Below are 18,476 nucleotides of genomic sequence, written 5' to 3' on the forward strand. Positions count from 1 at the left end.
CCCTCCCCAATGGCACACACTTTTCCTGAGCGCCCCTTCGCCCCCGCCCCCTCGCCCGCGTCTGCAGAGAGCTGAGCCCCACTCCAGCCAGCTCATCTCTACTCCCTGCAACGCTCCTTCCTTCCGGCAAACCCCAGGGGTAGGACCCTCCTGGACCACAACCACATTCCCCAACAACGCAGGGGCCCCGCGCAAACGTCCCCTGGTCTCCCCACCGCACGAGCGGCGCGGGCGGAGTCCGACCCGCCTCGCGCGGGGAAGGCTACGCCGCCGGCGCTGCGGGGAGCCGGGTGGGGGCGACCACCCGCGGCCGCAGGTCCCGGAGCGCGAGCCGGCCCCGCCCCTCCCGGGTGGGCGGGGCTCGGCCGGGCTCTCCGCTGGGTCCTAGTGCCCGCCGGCGGCGCCGTCAGACTCCGAGGCCGGCACCCGCGCTCCCTCGCTGCTCGCGGCTCTCCCGCGCCCGGGTGGTCCGACAGCTGGGCTCGCCGAGGCTGCCTCTCCGGCCCCCGCCCGCCATGAGGAGTGCGCAGCCCCTGGTCCTTTTCTCCCTGGTTGCCCTTTGCCGGCGCGGTGAGTCTTTTTCGGGAAAGGAGGGAGGGGCGCCCGGGTCCGATGGCCACAGGTGGGAGGAAGGGGAGGGTGCCGGCGCCCGGGGGAGCGGCCGGCCGGAGGTCGTCCCGGCCGGACGGGAGCCTGGGCGGGGTGAGCCCACTGGCCGAGGCCTCGGGGGCGGGCCAGGGCGGTGGGTCTGTGAGGTTTGGGGCGGGGCGGGGGGGGGGGGTGGTGTGCACCTGCCCGGGCAGCCTCCGCGGCGAGTACCTTTGGGCTGAGCCGGGACCGAGTGGCACGGGCCCCGCACCAGCGCGAGGGGAGGCTGCGGGCCACCGATTTCAGGTCCCAGCAGGCTTGTCGCCTGCCAGGTGTAGACGCCAGGGAGCACACCCCACTGCTCGGCCTTGAGAGGGGCTCCCTGCCGTTAGGGTAGAGACCAGGGAAACTCAGCCCAGGCGGGAAGGGACTTGCCCAAAATCTCCAGTTTTGCAGTTGCGGGGAGGGTCTCCCAAGAAACACACTTTTAAGACACCACTGTTCCTGGTCACTGACCCTTGGGGCTGGGCTGGCTTGGATTGCACAGGGTCAGACTGGGTCAGGCTGGCAAAGTGGACCCTCTCCAGTCTCTGAGGGCTGAAGGGGAGACCCAAACAGCCCTTCCCAGGCAGAGTCCAGATGTGATTTGGACTGCCTTCTCTGGGCCTCAGTTTCCCCACCTGAGTTCCAACGACTCTTCCAGCTCCTATCGCCCCACCCAAGCTTGTCCTCTGAGCCCTAGTTAGCCTAGAAAACCAGGACTACACCTTCCTCGGACAGAGACACCCCACTGGGTGGAGGTAGGAGAGGACACATAAGCTCCTATAAGGAAACGAAGTTCTCGCCAAAGGTGGTGTCGCCGCTCAATGTGTCTGTCTGGGCTCCGTCACCACTTGCTGGGTGATCCCATGCCATTCCCTTCTCTGGGCCTCAGTTTCCCCATCTGTTCTATAGGGATAATACACCTTGCCTACATACTTGAGGACTCGGGTGTGTCAGCTGCTTCTTAAGCATGGTCCTGGGGCCACCTGCATCAGAATTACCCCGTGCAGATTCTTGGGCCCCACCCTAGCCTCACAGCATCAGAGTCTCTGGAAATGGAGGCAGGGAACCTGCCTTTATACAAGCATCCAGGTGATTCATACACATGACTGGAGAAGCTACTGATAATATATGGTGAGCTTTTTGTAAAAGGTAAAAACTTCGATCTTTTTTTAAAAATCTATAGCCACGTTTTAAAAATACAAATCTCTCGTTCCTTTCGTCACTTAAGACCACACGCCCCAAACTGAAAATCACTCTGCCTTTTGGATGCCAACATGCCAAGGGTATGCTGTTGGTCTTTTCTTCCTTCCCTAGTTTGTATCCAAACGGTAGGTGTTATCTTTTCAGTTTTCCTATATTAGATTTTTAAATCATGCTTTTTCGACCTGTATACGCATTCAACACAGTCTGGAATTCTAGCTATGGCTTCCTCTCAGACTTTAAGTCCCTTTCTGCTCTGGAGCAGTGTTTCCAGGAAAGGCCTCGGAAGGCCAGGCCCTGGACAGAGACAGGTCAGGCCTGGACTCATCAGAATCACTGGGTCATGACCGACCCCTAGTGGTGGCTTCTCTGGTTAACAGGGTATGCCCCAGGGCTGGGAGGTGACCCCCACTGGTGCCCTGGAGGCTTCCACTCATTCTGGACCACCATTGTCATGTAGGGATGAGAGGTCAGTCCCTTGTCCTTTGAACTCAGAGGCAGAAAAGAACAGAGTGGAAAACCTAAATATGTGTTGTTCTGGGCTCCCACAGACTTTTGGGGAGTACAGTCCAGCCCACAGCAGCCCTGCTGGTCATTCCCACCCCCTCCTACACACTCACACATACAAGCGCAAACACAGGCATGGGCATGAACACACACTCGGCTTTGGTTACCAATAGGGCCTCTGCAGGGGCAGTCTCCTTTGGGGGGAACTAGCGAGGGCAGGAAAGAAGGCACTGGGGGCAGGGAGGCCCCCTTCTCTGAAAGAGGCTCTGAGACCTGGCTCTGCCTCTAACTTGCTGGGGCTTCCCCTCCGTGGTCTTAGTTTCCCCAGCTGAGAACCAGGGAATTGGACTAAACGGTCTAAGGTTTTCAAAACCTTTAGCCCATCCTCAAGACTGGGGAGGGTCTTTCAGGCCAGCTGAATGCCCAGGAGGCAACACAGCCCCAAAGGGGAGCAGCCGGAACGTCCCAACTGGTCTCAGAGCTGGAACACAAGCCCCCACAGCCCACAGAGCAGCGCTGGCCTGTCAGGAACCCGGTGGACCAGCCTCCTGGGGCTGCAGAGATGTGGGTTCCAGCGTCCCCCTCCTGTAGGACCCGGAGCTGCAGATTCTGACCCCAGAACTGCCTCAGAAATGCCAGATGGGCTTAAGCAAGTGATACTCCCCCACTGTCTGAAATGACAGGTCAGCCCAAAGATACAGACTAAAGAGGGGCTCTGGGAAGGACCGAGCTTTAGCCTGGGGCTACAGACTGGCTTCCAGGGTATTCAAACAGCTGGCCTCTGGGAGGGGTCAAGGGTTTGAGAGGCAGAGCTCAGAATCTAGGCCGAGCATCCAGAGGACCCCCTCTGGACAGCCCCAGGCAGTCGGGGGGAGGGATGGCGGGTAGCAGGTGCACCCGGGAGCATCTTTCACGAGGCACTAAATATTGCATGTGTTCCAGATAGGCAGCGACTTGGAAAGTGCACAGAGCAGACCGGAGAGGCCGCTGCTCCCCAGGCCACGTGTCCAGCCCAGCCCCCACCCAGGAGCCCACCTCAGACTTGCTTAGCGGGCAATTCACACCACGGGCCCACCGGCCCCACCCAGAGGGAGAGATTTGGCAAAAAGCGAGCAGGCCCTGCAGAGAAGGATGTCATCTGAATCCCACCCTGAGGAGACCCAGCCCCTCCGGGCAGCCTCACGCCCACCTCCTCAGCCTCCCTATTCCCCGGTCCTCCTCCCACCTGCCCTCCAGCCCCCACTCTGCTTCCTCTGCACAACTCCTCCTCTTTCCCTGCTGCTCTCCTGCTCCAGTGTCCTCGACCTTCCTCAGAGTCTCTTTCCAGGGCACCACCCCCACCTCGGCCCATTGCTGACACATTCTCCCAGATGCCACAGTAAACAAGACCAAGTCCTGGAACCTCACCTTCACCCCCAGACGTGTGAAGGAGTTGGGACAAAGACCCACATACCGCTTGGCAAGAGATCTAGGGCCGCGGGGGCTCAGGGGGGCCCGTGGATAGGCCAGGCTTCCTGCAGGAGGCTGTATTCCCCGCGTCTTAATTACAGCTCTGAACCCAGGCCTCTCCTTTAAGCTCCAGACCAGGAGCCAAAGGGACCCCGACATTCGCTGTTTTAAAGGCACTTTGCACCCTGAAGGTCTGAACCCAGGAAATATCCCGTAGTCAGCCCTGCTCTCTCCTTGCGAAGGCACCACCATCCACCACACTCTGCACATAGAGCCCATAGTAACATCTCCCCACCACTGTGCTGGAAGCTGAGGCGGGAGTCATTTCTGGCTTTCTGCTTGGTGTTACCGAGGCACGTAACACGGTACCTGGCACAAGACAGGAGGGGCGGACGGGGAGGATGGACGCTTGGAGGCACCCAGTTTCTGGACTAACCATCTGCGTGCGGGCTGCCATTCATCCCAGAGGGAGGTGGGAGAGGAAGAGGCAGCTCACGGGGGACAGAGCTGAGCTCCACCTTGGATGCACGGGGTCCCGTGGAGGGGCGGGCCTGCCAGCACCTTGCTGCTTTGGCCAGCCCGGAGGGCGCCTGCACGCCCTGGCCAAGAGCTGGCCCCTTCACCGCCAGGACAGGCATCAACAGCTCAGGGCCCAGCAGGGCTGACTGTGTGTCTTCCCAGGGGACTGCCGCGTGGCCAATGCAGAGGAGAAGCTCGTGGACGACCTTCTGAACAAGACCCGCTACAATAACCTGATCCGCCCGGCCACCAGCTCTGCCCAGCTCATCTCCATCCAGCTCCAGCTCTCCCTGGCCCAGCTCATCAGCGTGGTAGGTGCCCGCAGCGATGGCTCCGCAGCCCCGGCTCCAGGCACAGGAGGGGGGTGGGGGGCAGAGCCGAGCCAGAGGGTGCAGGGTTTCACCTCCAGCTTTCCCAGACTCGTACACAAGCTCAGATTATTCATCCGCTCCTATTCCACATGCATAAATTAAGGAATCTGCCTAAACTCAGAAGGTCCCGACTGCCTCTAAGTCATGACTTTTTTCTTCCAGTCTGTGCCTTTGTGTGTGTTCTTTCTGCTGGGCGTGCCCTGCCCGTCTGTGCACACTAGTCCACAGCTTGGAGCCACCTGCTAGCCCATGATCTCTATATTGATGACAGTGCCTTAACTCCCCAGTCACAGGACATCCGAGTACAAGTGGCTAAAACAGTAAGGACAACCCAAGAAAAGAGCAGGCCAATGGTGTCAATGTCAGTGTCAGAACCCGAGGCTGCTGTCCGTGATGGCAGGATTCTGTGATTCTGTTTCTCCCCCATGATCGTAAGACTGTGGCCACCGCTCCAAACAGAAGATCCTCACATGATAACATCTGTGGCGGATCCTTTCTTGGGTGTCGCTTTCAGTCTGAGGAAAACAGTCCCAGAGACCTGCCCTGTAGGCACCCGGGGCTACAGCTCATGCCTGGGCCTTACCCGGAGTTGGCTGAGACTTGTGGATACATGGCAAGGAGGCTGGAGAAGGGTCCGTGAAGCTCATGAGTGTCCGACATCTAACAAAGTCATGGTTTTGTTAACAAAGGAGATGTGGAGGGGGAACGACCGTTGGGTAGACAGCCAACGGGCTTGCCATTAGCAGATGGGCCTCCAGCATGGCCAGAAACTCCTCCTCGTCCTCGAAGCTCTACCCTATTATCGCCTCCCCTGGCCTGTTCAATAGATGACCTCACATTCCCCCACTTGTTGGGGGAGGTGGGTGCTGGGCTGTGGGAACTGCCTGCAGAGGCCCAGGTGGGACAGGACCAGCTGCTGTATGGGCCCAGCCAAGTGGGTGAGAGTCCGGACAGAGGAGGGCAGCTGTGCAGCCCTGGAAAGGAGGAACGGGTTGCAGAGTTCACACGTAGGTTGTCAGCTCTTGATGTGTGGGTGTGGGGCAGGTGTAGGGGTGCTGAGGAGGCTGAGATATCAGGGAGCTCCCCTTCCCCCCCTGGCCTCTGAGCTGGGGGTGTCCAAAGGAACCATGGTCCACAGTTAACCTTCCCTGTGTGGGTGCGTCCCCACCCACGGGCTTGGACCCTGTCCCGAGCAGTAGCTCTGAGGGGAGCATTGTAAGGCGCTGTGTCTCATGGGAAGGAGATAATCGAGGGGCTGAACCTCCTGGGGACAGGTGGCTGCCTTCTCTCTCCCAAGCATAACCGGCCCCCACAAACCCGGCCCCTCCAAGCAGAGCCCTGGGAGGAAGCAGAGCCCGAGAATGGGGGAAGGACAGAAAGCCTCTCTGTCCTTCTTCCCTCTGCAGGCCGACTGAAAAGAATAAGGGCTTCAGGCCAGGCCCAGGCTCGTGTCTGTTACTGTCCAGCCAAGGGCTTTTTGCTTAATGGGGTGAGCCCAGCTGCCACCATGCAGCTGTTGCCCTGGTTAGGGGAAGCAGGCAGGTGGCTCTGGTCATGCTTTCAGGCTAAGGCTGCCCCCTGCCAGATCTACTCTGTGGGCCCCGTGACATAACAGAAGTTACCAGAAGGAGGGGACATAGCCTCCAGCCCTACGCCTGGGAGTGTCCCCCTGTGTGCTGTTATCACCCTGAAAGCTGTGCACAGAACGAATATTCAGTTCTAGGGGTTTTACCTTCTGTATTCCAGGGTCTGGCTTTCGAGGAGGGAGGATTATGGGCATGACCAGTTTAAAGATGGCAGTTTCTAGAGGGAAAGCAAGGAGTATGTGTTGGGTGAGGCGGGCAGGTCCTCAGAAGCAGCTCCCTGGGGTGGCTGGGGTCTTGAGCTGGTATCCTCAGGTGTGTTCAGCAGCCACTGGGGAGTGAACGGGAGTGAGGGACAGGAAGAGGTCCACGACAACTTTCTGAGTGATACGTCTTGAAAGGAGACGGGCTGTGTGGGTAATATGTTTGTTAAAAGTCATCAAACTGTACAGTTAAGACCTGTGCGTTTCACGGTGTGTAAATTATGCCTCAACTTCAAACAAAAATGTTTTAAAAGACACCTTGTCCATGAGAACAACTAGAAAAGCTGTGCAAAAATGCCTCCCCCTGCAAAAAACCGTCTGAAGTTCTTGAGAGCTCAGCCAGGACTTGAGGAACCAGGTTCTGGGAGGGGATCCTTCGGTCTCTGGTACTTTTCCCCACATACGAAGAGCGGTAAACAGCCCAGGGCTGAGGGGCTAAGAGGTTGGAAGCCAAGTTGAATGTCTGGTGCTCTCACAGGGCTGGGGGACACATGCCAGAGTTTGAGCCCCATGAGATGGGGAGATGGGGCCTTGGTGGAGACCCTGCAAAGACCACCCATAAGAGTACAAATGAATCAAAAATAGACCAGACCTCGCAAAAACTAACCCTGCTTTGAACCAGCTCAGTCACAAACTAGATTAAGATGATCTACTCCTCCTGTAACTGCCTGCCAATAAGCCAAAGTCAGCACTCCCTGGAGGCATATAAAGTCAGATAAAAATGGACCAGGTACACAAAAAGACAAGATGAAATAAGAAAAGACAGAAAAAGGAAGATAATGGAAACAGACCCACAGACGATTCAGATATTGGGCTGATCAGGCACACACTTTGAAACAACTCCCATTAGCACGGCAAATTTTATGTTATGTGTATTTTACCACTATTAAAAATAAATAAATAGTAAAGAAATTTAATAATAGGTTAATTTTTCTAAGTAAATAAATATTCTTAAAAGGAAAATAATACTTATACCTTCAAGAAAATTATAATATGGAGAATTTAAAATTCATTACGTGGTTTTTTTTCTTAAAGATTTTGTTATCTTTAAGTAATCTCTACACCCAACGTGTAGAATTACTTAATCTGAAACTTACAACTCCAAGATCAGGAGTCGCACACTCCACCGACTGAGAGCCAGGCACCCCCATTGGATGAGTTTAATAGCAGATTGGTAATGTAGCACAGGAGAAGGTTAATGAACTGGAGGAGAGGCAAATAGCAAATAAATCAACAAGTGACAGAAAAAAAGGATGGCAAACACAGAAAAGAATATAATGTAGTACACGACAAAAGGGTCAGTTCTGTCACATGTATTTGGAGTTACAGGAGAAGTGAAAATAAAGAATAAGACAGAAACAGTGTGTGAGTGACGCTGGCAGAATTTTCCAAAACTGGCCAAGGACATGAGGCTACAGATTCAAGAGTCTCTGTGAACCCCATGGGGGATAAATGTAAAGAAAACCATGCCCAGGTTCATCTTACTCCAACTCCCAACAACCAAAGACAAAGAGAAAAACATAAAAGTGGTCCCCGCAGGGAGGATGGGGGCAGGGTGGGGGCAATAATAACACCAACAGATAAAAACGGAAGCCAGGAAACTGAATGACATCTTAAAAGTGTTGCAAGAAAAAAAACTGCATGCCTAGAAGTGGATACCCAGTAAGAACTTCAAAAATGAGGGTTAAGTAAAGATGTTTTCTGAGCAAAAAATAGAGAATTTAACATAAGAAGACCCAGTATAAAGGAGGCATTAACCATAAAGGAAAATGACCCCAGAAGGAAACACAGAAATGTAGGAAAGGATGAGCACAACAGAAAGTGTAAATGTATGGGTGAATTTAAATTAATATTGACAGTATAAAACAATAACTCACAAGGTTGTAATTAAATACAGAAATTAAATAATGACAACATTAACCCACAAGTCAGGAGGGGACAGATGGAGCTGAAATGTTCTAAAGTTCTTGCCCCTGTTCTGGAAGTGGTAATCACTAATCTACATTAGATTCTAACACCATCAGGTATATGTGTATTGTAGTCACCAGGGTAACTACTAAGAGTCATGGAGTGCCTGGGTGGCTCAGTCGGTTTGAGCATCCGACTTCGGCTCAGGTCAGGATCTTGTGGTTCATGAGTTCGAGCCCCACGTCAGGCTGTGTGCCAACAGCTCAGAGCCTGGAGCCTGCCTAGGATTCTGTGTCTCCCTCTCTCTCTGCCCCTCCCCTGCTCGCACTCTGTCCTCTCTCTCAAAAATAAATAAAAACATATACAAAATTAAAAAAAAAATAAGAGTCATGTTAATATACAGAGAAAATGGGGCGCCTGGGTGGCTCAGTCGGTTGAGCGTCCGACTTCGGCTCAGGTCACCATCTCGCGGTCCACGGGTTCGAGCCCCGCGTCGGGCTCTGGGCTGATGCTCAGAGCCTGAAGCCTGCTTCCAATTCTGTGTCTCCCTCTCTCTCTGCCCCTCCCCCGTCCATGCCTGTGTCTCTCTCTGTCTCAAAAATAAATAAACGTTAAAAAAATTTTTAAAAAAATATACAGAGAAAATGGCATAAAATAATTAAAATACAGCAAGAAAAAGAAAAGGGGAATGTACAGGAAATAGATGGTAGGTTTAAACCCAAATATAATCAGCACTACATTAAACGTAAATGGTCTAAATACTCTAACTAAAACAAGACAACTGGCACGCATCCTTCTCTTGCTTCTTCCCACCTACCCCTGGAATGTGGACACACATGGTTGGAGCTCTAGCAGCCATCCTGAACCATGCACTCTAGGTGTGGTAGAGAAGAGAGTTGGAAGGAACATGGGTATCTAAGGGTTCTGTAGAGCAAAACCACTATATATGTCCAAACTGTAAACTTTCTCTAAGCCGGTGTTACCCTGGGTCTCTGTTAGTCACAGTTGAAACTCATCCTACTGATATCTTTACCCAGGTGGGGGTTCAGGAAAGGCTCTTTGTGGAAGTGACTCCCAAGCTGAGATCAAGGTGCTAGAAGTTATCTTGGTGAAGAGAAGGCAGGGAAAATGGTATAGACTGTAAACACATTCACAGGGAGAAGGAAGGCCAGGGGGTGGGCAGAGCACAGAATAAAGGGGCATGGGGAGGCGAAATGGGGCCGAGACAGTTGGCAAGGCCTTGCAGACCCTCTGAGGGAGTTAGATTCTTATTATGTATGTGAAGGAAGCCACAGAAGTGACTCGAGCAGGGACAGGATGAGAGGGAAAGTTTACCTGGCTACACAGGGAGGACGGATGTTGGGAGTGCGGGGTGCAGAACAGACACAGACCACTTGGGAGGGGTCTTACGGTGGTCTAGGTGAGAGATGGATTATGGTGGTCTGAATGACTGTGGTAGGACTCTTATGCCCTTCAGAAAATATTCATCAAGTATCTGACACATCCCAGGTAGCCCTCCAGGTGCCCTCTGTCCTCAAGGAACTTAAATTCTATGGCAGAGAGCACACACATAGATGGCATCCAGCAGCCATGGTGTCCAGAGCCATGAAGAAAAATAAAGCAGAGTAAGGGGGAGAGAGACAAGGTTCTGTGTTGTGCAGGAAGGTCAGGGAGGACCTGAAGAAAGTGAAGACATTAGCTGCCTGGGTTTCCAGAAAGAGGGAACGGCAGGAGCAAAGAAAGAAGCTGAAGCAGGATGAGCAGATGGGAGGGCATGAGGTTCTAGAGCTGAGGGAGGAGGGCGGGGAGGCAGACGGAGAAGGGCCATGGGGCCCTGAGCAGGACGTTGGCTTTTACTTTGGGTGGGATGGGAGGGAGTGCAGGGTTTCAGTGGAGCAACATAGTCTGAGACGTCGAGAAGAACCTTTTAAAAGCATCACCCTGGGGGCACCTGGGTGGCTCACTCAGTTAAGTGTCCGACTCTTGATCTCTGCTCAGGTTGTAGTCTCGGGGCCATGAGTTCAAGCCCCGCGTTGGGCTCCATGCTGGGCGTGAAGCCTACTTAAAGAAGAATAAAAATAAGAATAAAAATAAGAAAAAAAAGGATCGCCCCTGCTGCTGAGTAGAGGCTAAAGGCAGGCTGGGGCAGAGCAGGAGGACCAGAGGGAGGCCACTAGAGTAGTCCAGGTGACAGATGGTGGTGGCAGCCAAGACAGGAAGAAGCAGACCAGTCTGGCTTGTGGGGGTCATGGCTGGGGGTGCCGTTCACGGGGAAGGCAATGCCAGTGGACGACCGGATCTGGGTGACCGTCACAAGCTTTGTCTCAGACGCGCTGGGTGTGAAACCCTTCTGAGCCACCCGGGAGGTGGTGTCGCTCGGGGGGGGGGGGGGGGGGGTGGTGCTCACACAGCCCTGGAGCGAGCGTGAGGCCCCTACCTGCGAACTCATAGCCCCCATTTCCCTCCCCAGAACGAGCGGGAACAGATCATGACCACCAACAGTCTGGCTGAAACAGGTAAGTGTCCTCCGGGCCCCGCAGCGCGGGGGACGTTTCCTCCAGGGCCGCCGCTCGGTGGCTCCGGACCTCCAAGTGACAGGGCCTTGCCTGTCTGCCCAGGAGTGGACCGACTATCGCCTGGCCTGGAACAGCTCCCGCTACGAAGGCTGGTGAACATCCTGAGGATCCCTGCAAAAGCGCATCTGGCTGCCTGACATTGTGCTTTACAACAAGTGAGTGGCAGGGTTGCCGAGGCGGCGAGGGCCAGGCGGGGGCAGCAGCCCCAGCCCCTGGGGGTCGGCAGGTCGTGAGTCAGCCCCGGCCTCTGCTGTGCTCCCCTCGCTCCTCTAGGCTGTGAGGCTGGAAGAGGAATCTGAACGAGCAGAGCCGGCACCCTCTGTCGCCAGCGGGGAATTGGAGGCCCCGAGAAGCGGAGGGCCTCGCTCGCTCATCCAGCACAGCTGGGGGGCCAGGGCTGGCATCTGCACCCCACCGCAGGGCTCTCCCTGCCCTCCATACTGTCTCGTTGACCCTCAGTTGCTTTGTCAACGTTGGGCGTTGGGAGCGTTGGCTGACGATGCGTAAATAGCATACTACAGGGAGCAAGAGACTCTTGTGAGGTCAGCGTTACCAGTGGACGCACGAAACACGTTTGTGGTCTGGGGAGACAGACCTGAGTTGGGATCCTAGCTGGTAGTCTCACTTCACTTCCCCGAGCCTCGGTTTTCCCATCTGTAAAATGGGGTAACCACAAAACCCAGCTCCTTGCTGTGAGGCTCAATAAGCTCATGCAGGTGAAGACCCCAGCCGGGGGTGGGGAGTGAGGGGGGTGGGGGGGGGTGGGGAGTGTCGGGGGTGGGGAGTGACGGGGGTGGGGGGGTGGGGAGTGACGGGGGGGGGGGAGTGACAGGGGTGGGGGGGTTGGGGAGTGACGGGGGGGGGGAGTGACAGGGGTGGGGAGTGACGGGGGGGGGGTTGGGGAGTGACGGGGGTGGGGAGTGACGGGGGGTGGGGAGTGACGGGGGTGGGGGGGTGGGGAGTGACGGGGGTGGGGAGTGACGGGGGTGGGGGGGTGGGGAGTGACAGGGGTGGGGGGGTTGGGGAGTGACGGGGGGGGGGAGTGACAGGGGTGGGGAGTGTCGGGGGTGGGGGGGTGGGGAGTGTCGGGGGTGGGGAGTGACGGGGGTGGGGGGGGTGGGGAGTGACGGGGGAGGGGAGTGACGGGGGTGGGGAGTGACGGGGGTGGGGGGGGTGGGGAGTGATGGGGGGGGAGTGACGGGGGTGGGGGGGTGGGGGGGGTGGGGAGTGACGGGGGTGGGGGTGGGGGGGGTGGGGAGTGACGGGGTTGGGGGTGGGGTGGGGAGGGCCTTCTGGAAGGCGGCCTTTTCGGTGAGGGCACCAGAGGCTGGAAGGAAGGATGACCCGTGAGAAACGATCCTCAGGGCCAGTGGGCGAGTTCTGAGAGAAGGCCAGGCCTGCGGACTTCACGCCGTTCTCCTGTCCACGCCTCTAGCGCCGACGGGACCTACGAGGTGTCCCTGTACACCAACGTGGTGGTCCGCTCCAACGGCAGCATCTTCTGGCTGCCGCCCGCCATCTACAAGAGCGCCTGCAAGATCGAGGTGAAGCACTTCCCCTTCGACCAGCAGAACTGCACCCTCAAGTTCCGTTCCTGGACCTACGACCACACGGAGATCGACATGGTTCTCAAGTCGCCCACGGCCAGCATGGACGACTTCACCCCCAGCGGCGAGTGGGACATCGTGGCGCTGCCGGGGCGAAGGACGGTGAACCCGCGGGACCCCAGCTACGTGGACGTCACCTACGACTTCATCATCAAGCGCAAGCCCCTCTTCTACACCATCAACCTCATCGTCCCCTGCGTGCTCATCACCTCGCTGGCCATCCTCGTCTTCTACCTGCCGTCCGACTGCGGCGAGAAGATGACGCTGTGCATCTCCGTGCTGCTGGCGCTCACCGTCTTCCTGCTGCTCATCTCCAAGATCGTGCCGCCCACCTCGCTGGACGTGCCGCTCATCGGCAAGTACCTCATGTTCACCATGGTGCTGGTCACCTTCTCCATCGTCACCAGCGTGTGCGTGCTCAACGTGCACCACCGCTCGCCCGGCACCCACACCATGGCGCCCTGGGTCCGCCGCTGCTTCCTACGCCAGCTGCCCACCTTCCTGTTCATGAAGCGCCCGGACAGCAGCCCTGCGAGGGCCCCCCGGCCCGGCCAGCTTCGCCCGGCCAGGCTCGAGGCCGCCAGCACCTCCAGCCTCTGCGGGAGCTCCATGTGCTCTGCGGCCCCCCAGTCCCCGGGCGGCTCGGGCTCCCGCACCGCAGGCCTCCAGGATTTCCGGCCAAGGTCTTCCGGGAGGTTCCAGCAGGATGTGCAGGAGGCCTTGGAGGGCGTCAGCTTTATTGCCCAGCATATGAAGAGTGATGACCGAGACCAGAGTGTAAGTCCCTAGCCCGGTCCCTGTCCCCGCCCGTCCCCCACTCCCCGCGGCGCAGTCACAGGGGACGAGAGAGCCCCATCTCTGGGCTGGAGTACGGAGTCCCAAACTGGCCTGAGTTTTATCGCAGCTCCGTGCATTGGGAAAGAGGAAGGAAGTACCAGGGCTCCCTTTTTGTTTCGGGTCCCCAAAAGCAGACACTGAGGTGAGGGCCTGGACACACGTTACCTGAGAAGCGAGCTCAGGAAGCACAGTGAGGAGGAGAGAGACTGCGGAGGGCGGGCCGGTCGCTGGTTACTGCCCCGGGCTCCGGGGGCTCAGTCCACGGGAGGCCCTCTGAGGGGGGCATCAGCACCCACCCCTAGGGCTGAGGGTGGCCCCAGGGCATCAACTCCCCATCGCTTCCAGGCTGTGCAGCCAGCAGCCCCGCGCTGGAGAAAGCCCCGGGACGGAGGAGAGGCAGGAGCCCCAAGTCAGCCCCTTAGGGACGAGGGCGGGACGGACACCAAGGGCACCGGCTCCCATCCTCGTCTGGCTTGCCCAGAACCCCTGCAAACACGAGGGCTTTCAGGAGTACAGAAACATCGATTAGAACGTTATCATCGCTACGTTAATAACGTAACGGTGTCAGGTAGGGCGATGACAATTACAGACTTTAAAAGGAGGTGAAGTTGGCTTTCCCAGGGCGAAGCAACAGGCGCTAACGCGTAGGCGTCTCAAGCGATTTTGCTCTGAACCAACGACACTTCACAGGATGACCCTGTGATCACCAAACGCAGAACGCAGAACGCGATGGCGACGGCTGGAGGCTGTCACACATCCCCACACATCCCACGGTGCTGGGAACATTCTCACTTCAACACCTCCTCAGACCAGGCTCTGAACAGGTCTGTACAACAGGCACACGGCTGCACAAACACAGAGGGCACATCCTAGTCTCACCTCCCACTGGCCGCACGCTCGAGGGACACGCTGGTCTCCAGTAGCACGAGGAGACAGGAGCGGGCCCGGAAAACTCCAAAATCACACCGTGAAACAGAAAGGAGAGAATCGTAAGCAACAGAAAGCGGGACGTGAGCGTGAGCGGCTCGGCCTGGGGTCCTGGGCGTGAGAAACGCAACCCCGGCCCCGCTGACACGGAGCTGCGTGTTCACCGGATCCCACGAGGCCACGAGGCCACGAGGCGCACAGCCCGGTGCCTAAAGCCCCAGAGGAGCATCAGATTTCACCTTCTCAAAAATTAATTTGATTGTGCTCCCTTTAAGACCACTGGGTGGCTCAGCATCACCTGATTTATTGGGTCCCAGATGTTAATACACAGCATGGGGCCCTGCTGGCTAAGTGAGAACCTCTGGGTGACTTTTCACAATTCGGGGCCACCCCCCACCCGGAGCCACGCTCTGAGTGAGCCAGGGCCTGTGCAGGAGGCACCCAGAGCCGGCATTTTAAAGCAGACCCCCAGGGGTCCCGGTGTATGTGCAGGTCAAGCAGCACTGGTCTCCCGTGCACCCCGCCCTGAGTGCTCTCTTCTGAAGCTCTCGCCACCTGTGACACTCAGGGCCCTCTGGCCATTTCTAATTCAATTAATTAAAAGCCTCTTGTGGGGAGCAGCCAGGCAGGACCCCCCCCCCCCCATCATCATCGCGGGTCACTGAGCTGCAAGCACACACGAGGGGCCCTGCCAGGACCTGACAGGATCCCTTGGAAGTGGCACGTACTCCGACCTCATTTCACAAGGGGGAAAGCCGGGTTCAGAGAGGCTCACTGACTTGCCCAGGGTCACACAGCCGGCACAGGGCGGAGCCAGGCTCCACATGCAGATCTTTCTGATGTCCTTCAACTTCCCTCCCCTGCACTGAGCACACGTGCACTTACTGGGTGGTCCACATTCTCATGCTGGGCTTTCTTCCGCCCCCCCCCCCGCCGAGCACGGCCACCCCAAAGCCGGCCCAGGCTGCACAGCTCGTGCTCAGCACTTCTACCCGCCTGGTAACCAACTGGTCACTATAAATAGCACACAAATATAAAAAGAGGGGAAAACACGCACACACTGAAAAGGAAGTCATCCGAAATTGGGGCTGTCAAAACGAAACCCAAGAAAGCCGGAGAGAGCCCGCCTGGAGAGCCGCTGCTGTTGGGGACAGGCGGCGTGAGCGTGGCTGGGGTGTGGGGGCTGCCTGACACAGGACTATTCTGCAGGGCAGACGCACACCCCTGAGGCACCTGGACAAACTGGGTCACTGACGTCAGCTTGTCCGCTGCTGCCCACATCTCCAATCCCAGAGCCTCTGCTGGGTTCTGATCAGGCCGCTTTCCAGCGGGGAAGACAGGCAGAGTGGCCACACGGGCAAGGCTGTGAGCCTGGGGCCTGGGGGGGGAGGGCGTTCCGGGGGGACAGAGCAGGCCCCGGGTCCCCCAGGCAAAGGTGGCGGTGCCTCTGGAGGCCAGCAGGGTTCACAGCAGGCCCCACACCCCACGGCGGCCTGAGAAGATTCCGTGGAGGCAGAGGCTGGGCCCCAGTCACAGGAACTAGTGAGCAGATTGAGCAGCAGGGCATCCAGGGGTCCTGCAGGCCCCACTGCCTGCCCCCCACACGGCTCAGGGTGAACGTAAGAGAGGGGGCCTTGCGTTCCCGGGCCGCGTCCCTCTTATTTACAACAGATTTGGGCTCTCGAGTCACAACGTGTGGTATTAATAACCTTTCTAGCCCAGGCTTCCTGGACGGTCGGGGGCCCTGCCATGCTGGGGGGAGGGCATTGAGGACCTGAGAGGCACAGAGGTGACTCCGGCTGTGGGGGAGGGGGGGGCGGGGCCTTGCCCAATAGTGAGGGCCCAACTTGAACGAAGGAGTGGAAGCAGGGAGGTCTGGGCACCTGTAACCAGCCCCTCTGTCCGCCCACAGGTCGTTGAGGACTGGAAGTACGTGGCCATGGTGGTGGACCGGCTGTTCCTGTGGGTCTTTGTGGTTGTGTGTGTGCTCGGCACAGTGGGGCTCTTCCTACCGCCCCTCTTCCAGACCCACACACCTTCTGAGGGGCCCTAAGCTGCCCTGCGCGCCCCAGGGCCCCGGGGTCGTGGGGTGAGATGACATGAGCGGCCACGTGGGCAGTTTCCCGCTTCCTCCTGAGTGACGGCTGAGGAGGCCCCAAGTACCTGAGTCCATCAGCCATCAGCCCCTTCAAACAGCCACGGCCGGGGGAGGACAGATGGGAGCCCTGGACTGTCCTCTCCGAAGGCCTTGGAGGAGCTCTTGCCACATCCCGCCCACCTCTCACCCCATCACCCTCCACTCCCCCAGCCCGCGAGGCTCGCTGGTCTTCTCTCAGACCCTCCCAGCTCAAAGCCCTTGCATCTGCTGGACCTTCTACCCAGACCTTCTTCCCCCGGTGCCTCCCAAGCTCCGGCGGTGGCTGCCCCGTCCAGGGCCCTGCTCCGATCCACGCTTTGTGCCCCAGTCACCCCAGCTGCCTCGAGCCCTCCTCAGCTCATTGTCCACACGTCACCCACTAGAGCATGAGCTCTGTCAGAGCAGGAACCTGGACCTTCGTTCGCGTGCACCGTCCCCAGGGCCTCGGACGCGGCTCCGCACGCAGCAGGTGCTTAATAAATGTCTGTTGAGTGAATGGATGACTCCTATTCCTCCTTCAAGCTCCGATGCCCCTCCCCTGAGCAGCCACCCCTGGCTCCCCTCCTGGAACAATGGCCCTCCCCACAGCTCTGGTCACGTTCCGCTTTCTATCAAGGCCAGGTTCAGGGGTCTCGCTCCCAGATGCTCTGACTGGTCCTTCCACCTACTGCTTTTGCCCAGTGCCTGGCACGTGACAGGCTCTTAAAGTATCCGTGGAATAGAGGAGGGCTTTTAAAGATTCCATTTCTTAAATTACATAATAAAAGTGACTTTCTATGTGTCGTCCTCTGAATGTTAACACGTGTGTAGATTCGTGTAATCAGGACGCAGGAGGGCCCCATCACCCAGATGCCTCCCTCCCCGCCAAGCCCCTAGCGACCACTGACGCCTCTCCATCCCTGTGGCTTGGTCCTTCCGAGAATGCCATGCCGATGAGTCATCCGTGTGTAACCTCTAGAGAGTAAGCAGCTTCTGTCCCTCGGCACCATGGCCTCTTTGAGACTCAACCACGCTGCTGAGGGTAGCAAGGGTTTGTCCCTTCGTCTTGCGGAGCAGCACTCCGTCCCGCGAGGGCCGAAGCACCAGCTTTCGGCAGCTACGAAAAGAGCCGCTTCAAACATTCACACGTGTGGGAGTTTGTGTGAAGCGGCGTTCTCATTGCTCAAGATAAATACCCAGGAGTGCGATCGCTGGGTTATACGGGGACGTACGCCTAACTGTCACTCTGTCACACTACCTGCTGTTGCAGCCGCGCCAGTTTGCACCCCCACCAGCAAGGTGTGAGAGAGACGGCTGCTCTGGCCCCTGGTCTGCCCTCCGTTTTGATTTGTTTTCGCCATCGCAGTGGCCGCACGGTGGTGCATCAGCCAGGTTTCCATTTGCTTTTCCCTAATGGCTGATACTGAACGCTTTTCATGTGATCTATTTTATTTATTTAGCCTATGTATATCCTCTCCGGTGAAGTGTCCAATTCTCTTTTTGCTTATGGGCTTTAGTTATTTTAGTGTTGAGATTTTAAAAACAACTTTATCAAGGTATAACGTACATATTATAAAACTTGCCCATTTTAAGTGGACAATTCAATGAGTTTTAGTAAGTTGATCACCATAATCCAGTTTTAGAACATTTGCACCCCCACCAAGACCCTCATACCTATCTATTCTTACTTCTGAGTTTTGAGGACTCTTTATATCTACTGGGTACAAATCCCTGGTTGTATATCTGATTTGCAATCTTTTCCAAATGAAGGGGATTTTGCCCTGAGAATGAGAACGCTCCAAATGGGGGCCTGAGACATTGGCCCCAATTCTTATATTCTGAGTCCCGTACGATGTCTCCTTCTGTTTGGTTTTAATGGGGGTAAGCAACCCATTCTGGACTCACCTGCAGGCGCCGGAGGTGGTCCGGCCCTGGGGGGGGGGGGGGGGGTCCGGAGGCCTGCTCACCGCAAGCCCTGGG

General features: G+C 57.1%; 1 protein-coding gene across 1 annotated transcript; it reads left to right on the forward strand.

Moving 5' to 3' along the window:
* The first annotated feature begins 410 nt into the window (after positions 1-410).
* On the forward strand, positions 411-16,657 carry CHRNB4 (cholinergic receptor nicotinic beta 4 subunit). The gene is given in 9 exon segments (XM_019460523.2): positions 411-570; positions 4,471-4,619; positions 10,904-10,933; positions 10,935-10,949; positions 11,052-11,099; positions 11,102-11,125; positions 11,127-11,164; positions 12,445-13,393; positions 16,293-16,657. Coding segments are annotated over 9 exon segments (1,449 nt in total). The 5' UTR covers positions 411-515; the 3' UTR covers positions 16,434-16,657.
* The last annotated feature ends 1,819 nt before the right edge of the window (positions 16,658-18,476 follow it).

This window comes from Panthera pardus, unplaced genomic scaffold (assembly GCF_024362965.1).
Source record: "Panthera pardus isolate Hobbes unplaced genomic scaffold, ASM2436296v1 HiC_scaffold_23, whole genome shotgun sequence".
NCBI lineage: Eukaryota > Metazoa > Chordata > Mammalia > Carnivora > Felidae > Panthera > Panthera pardus.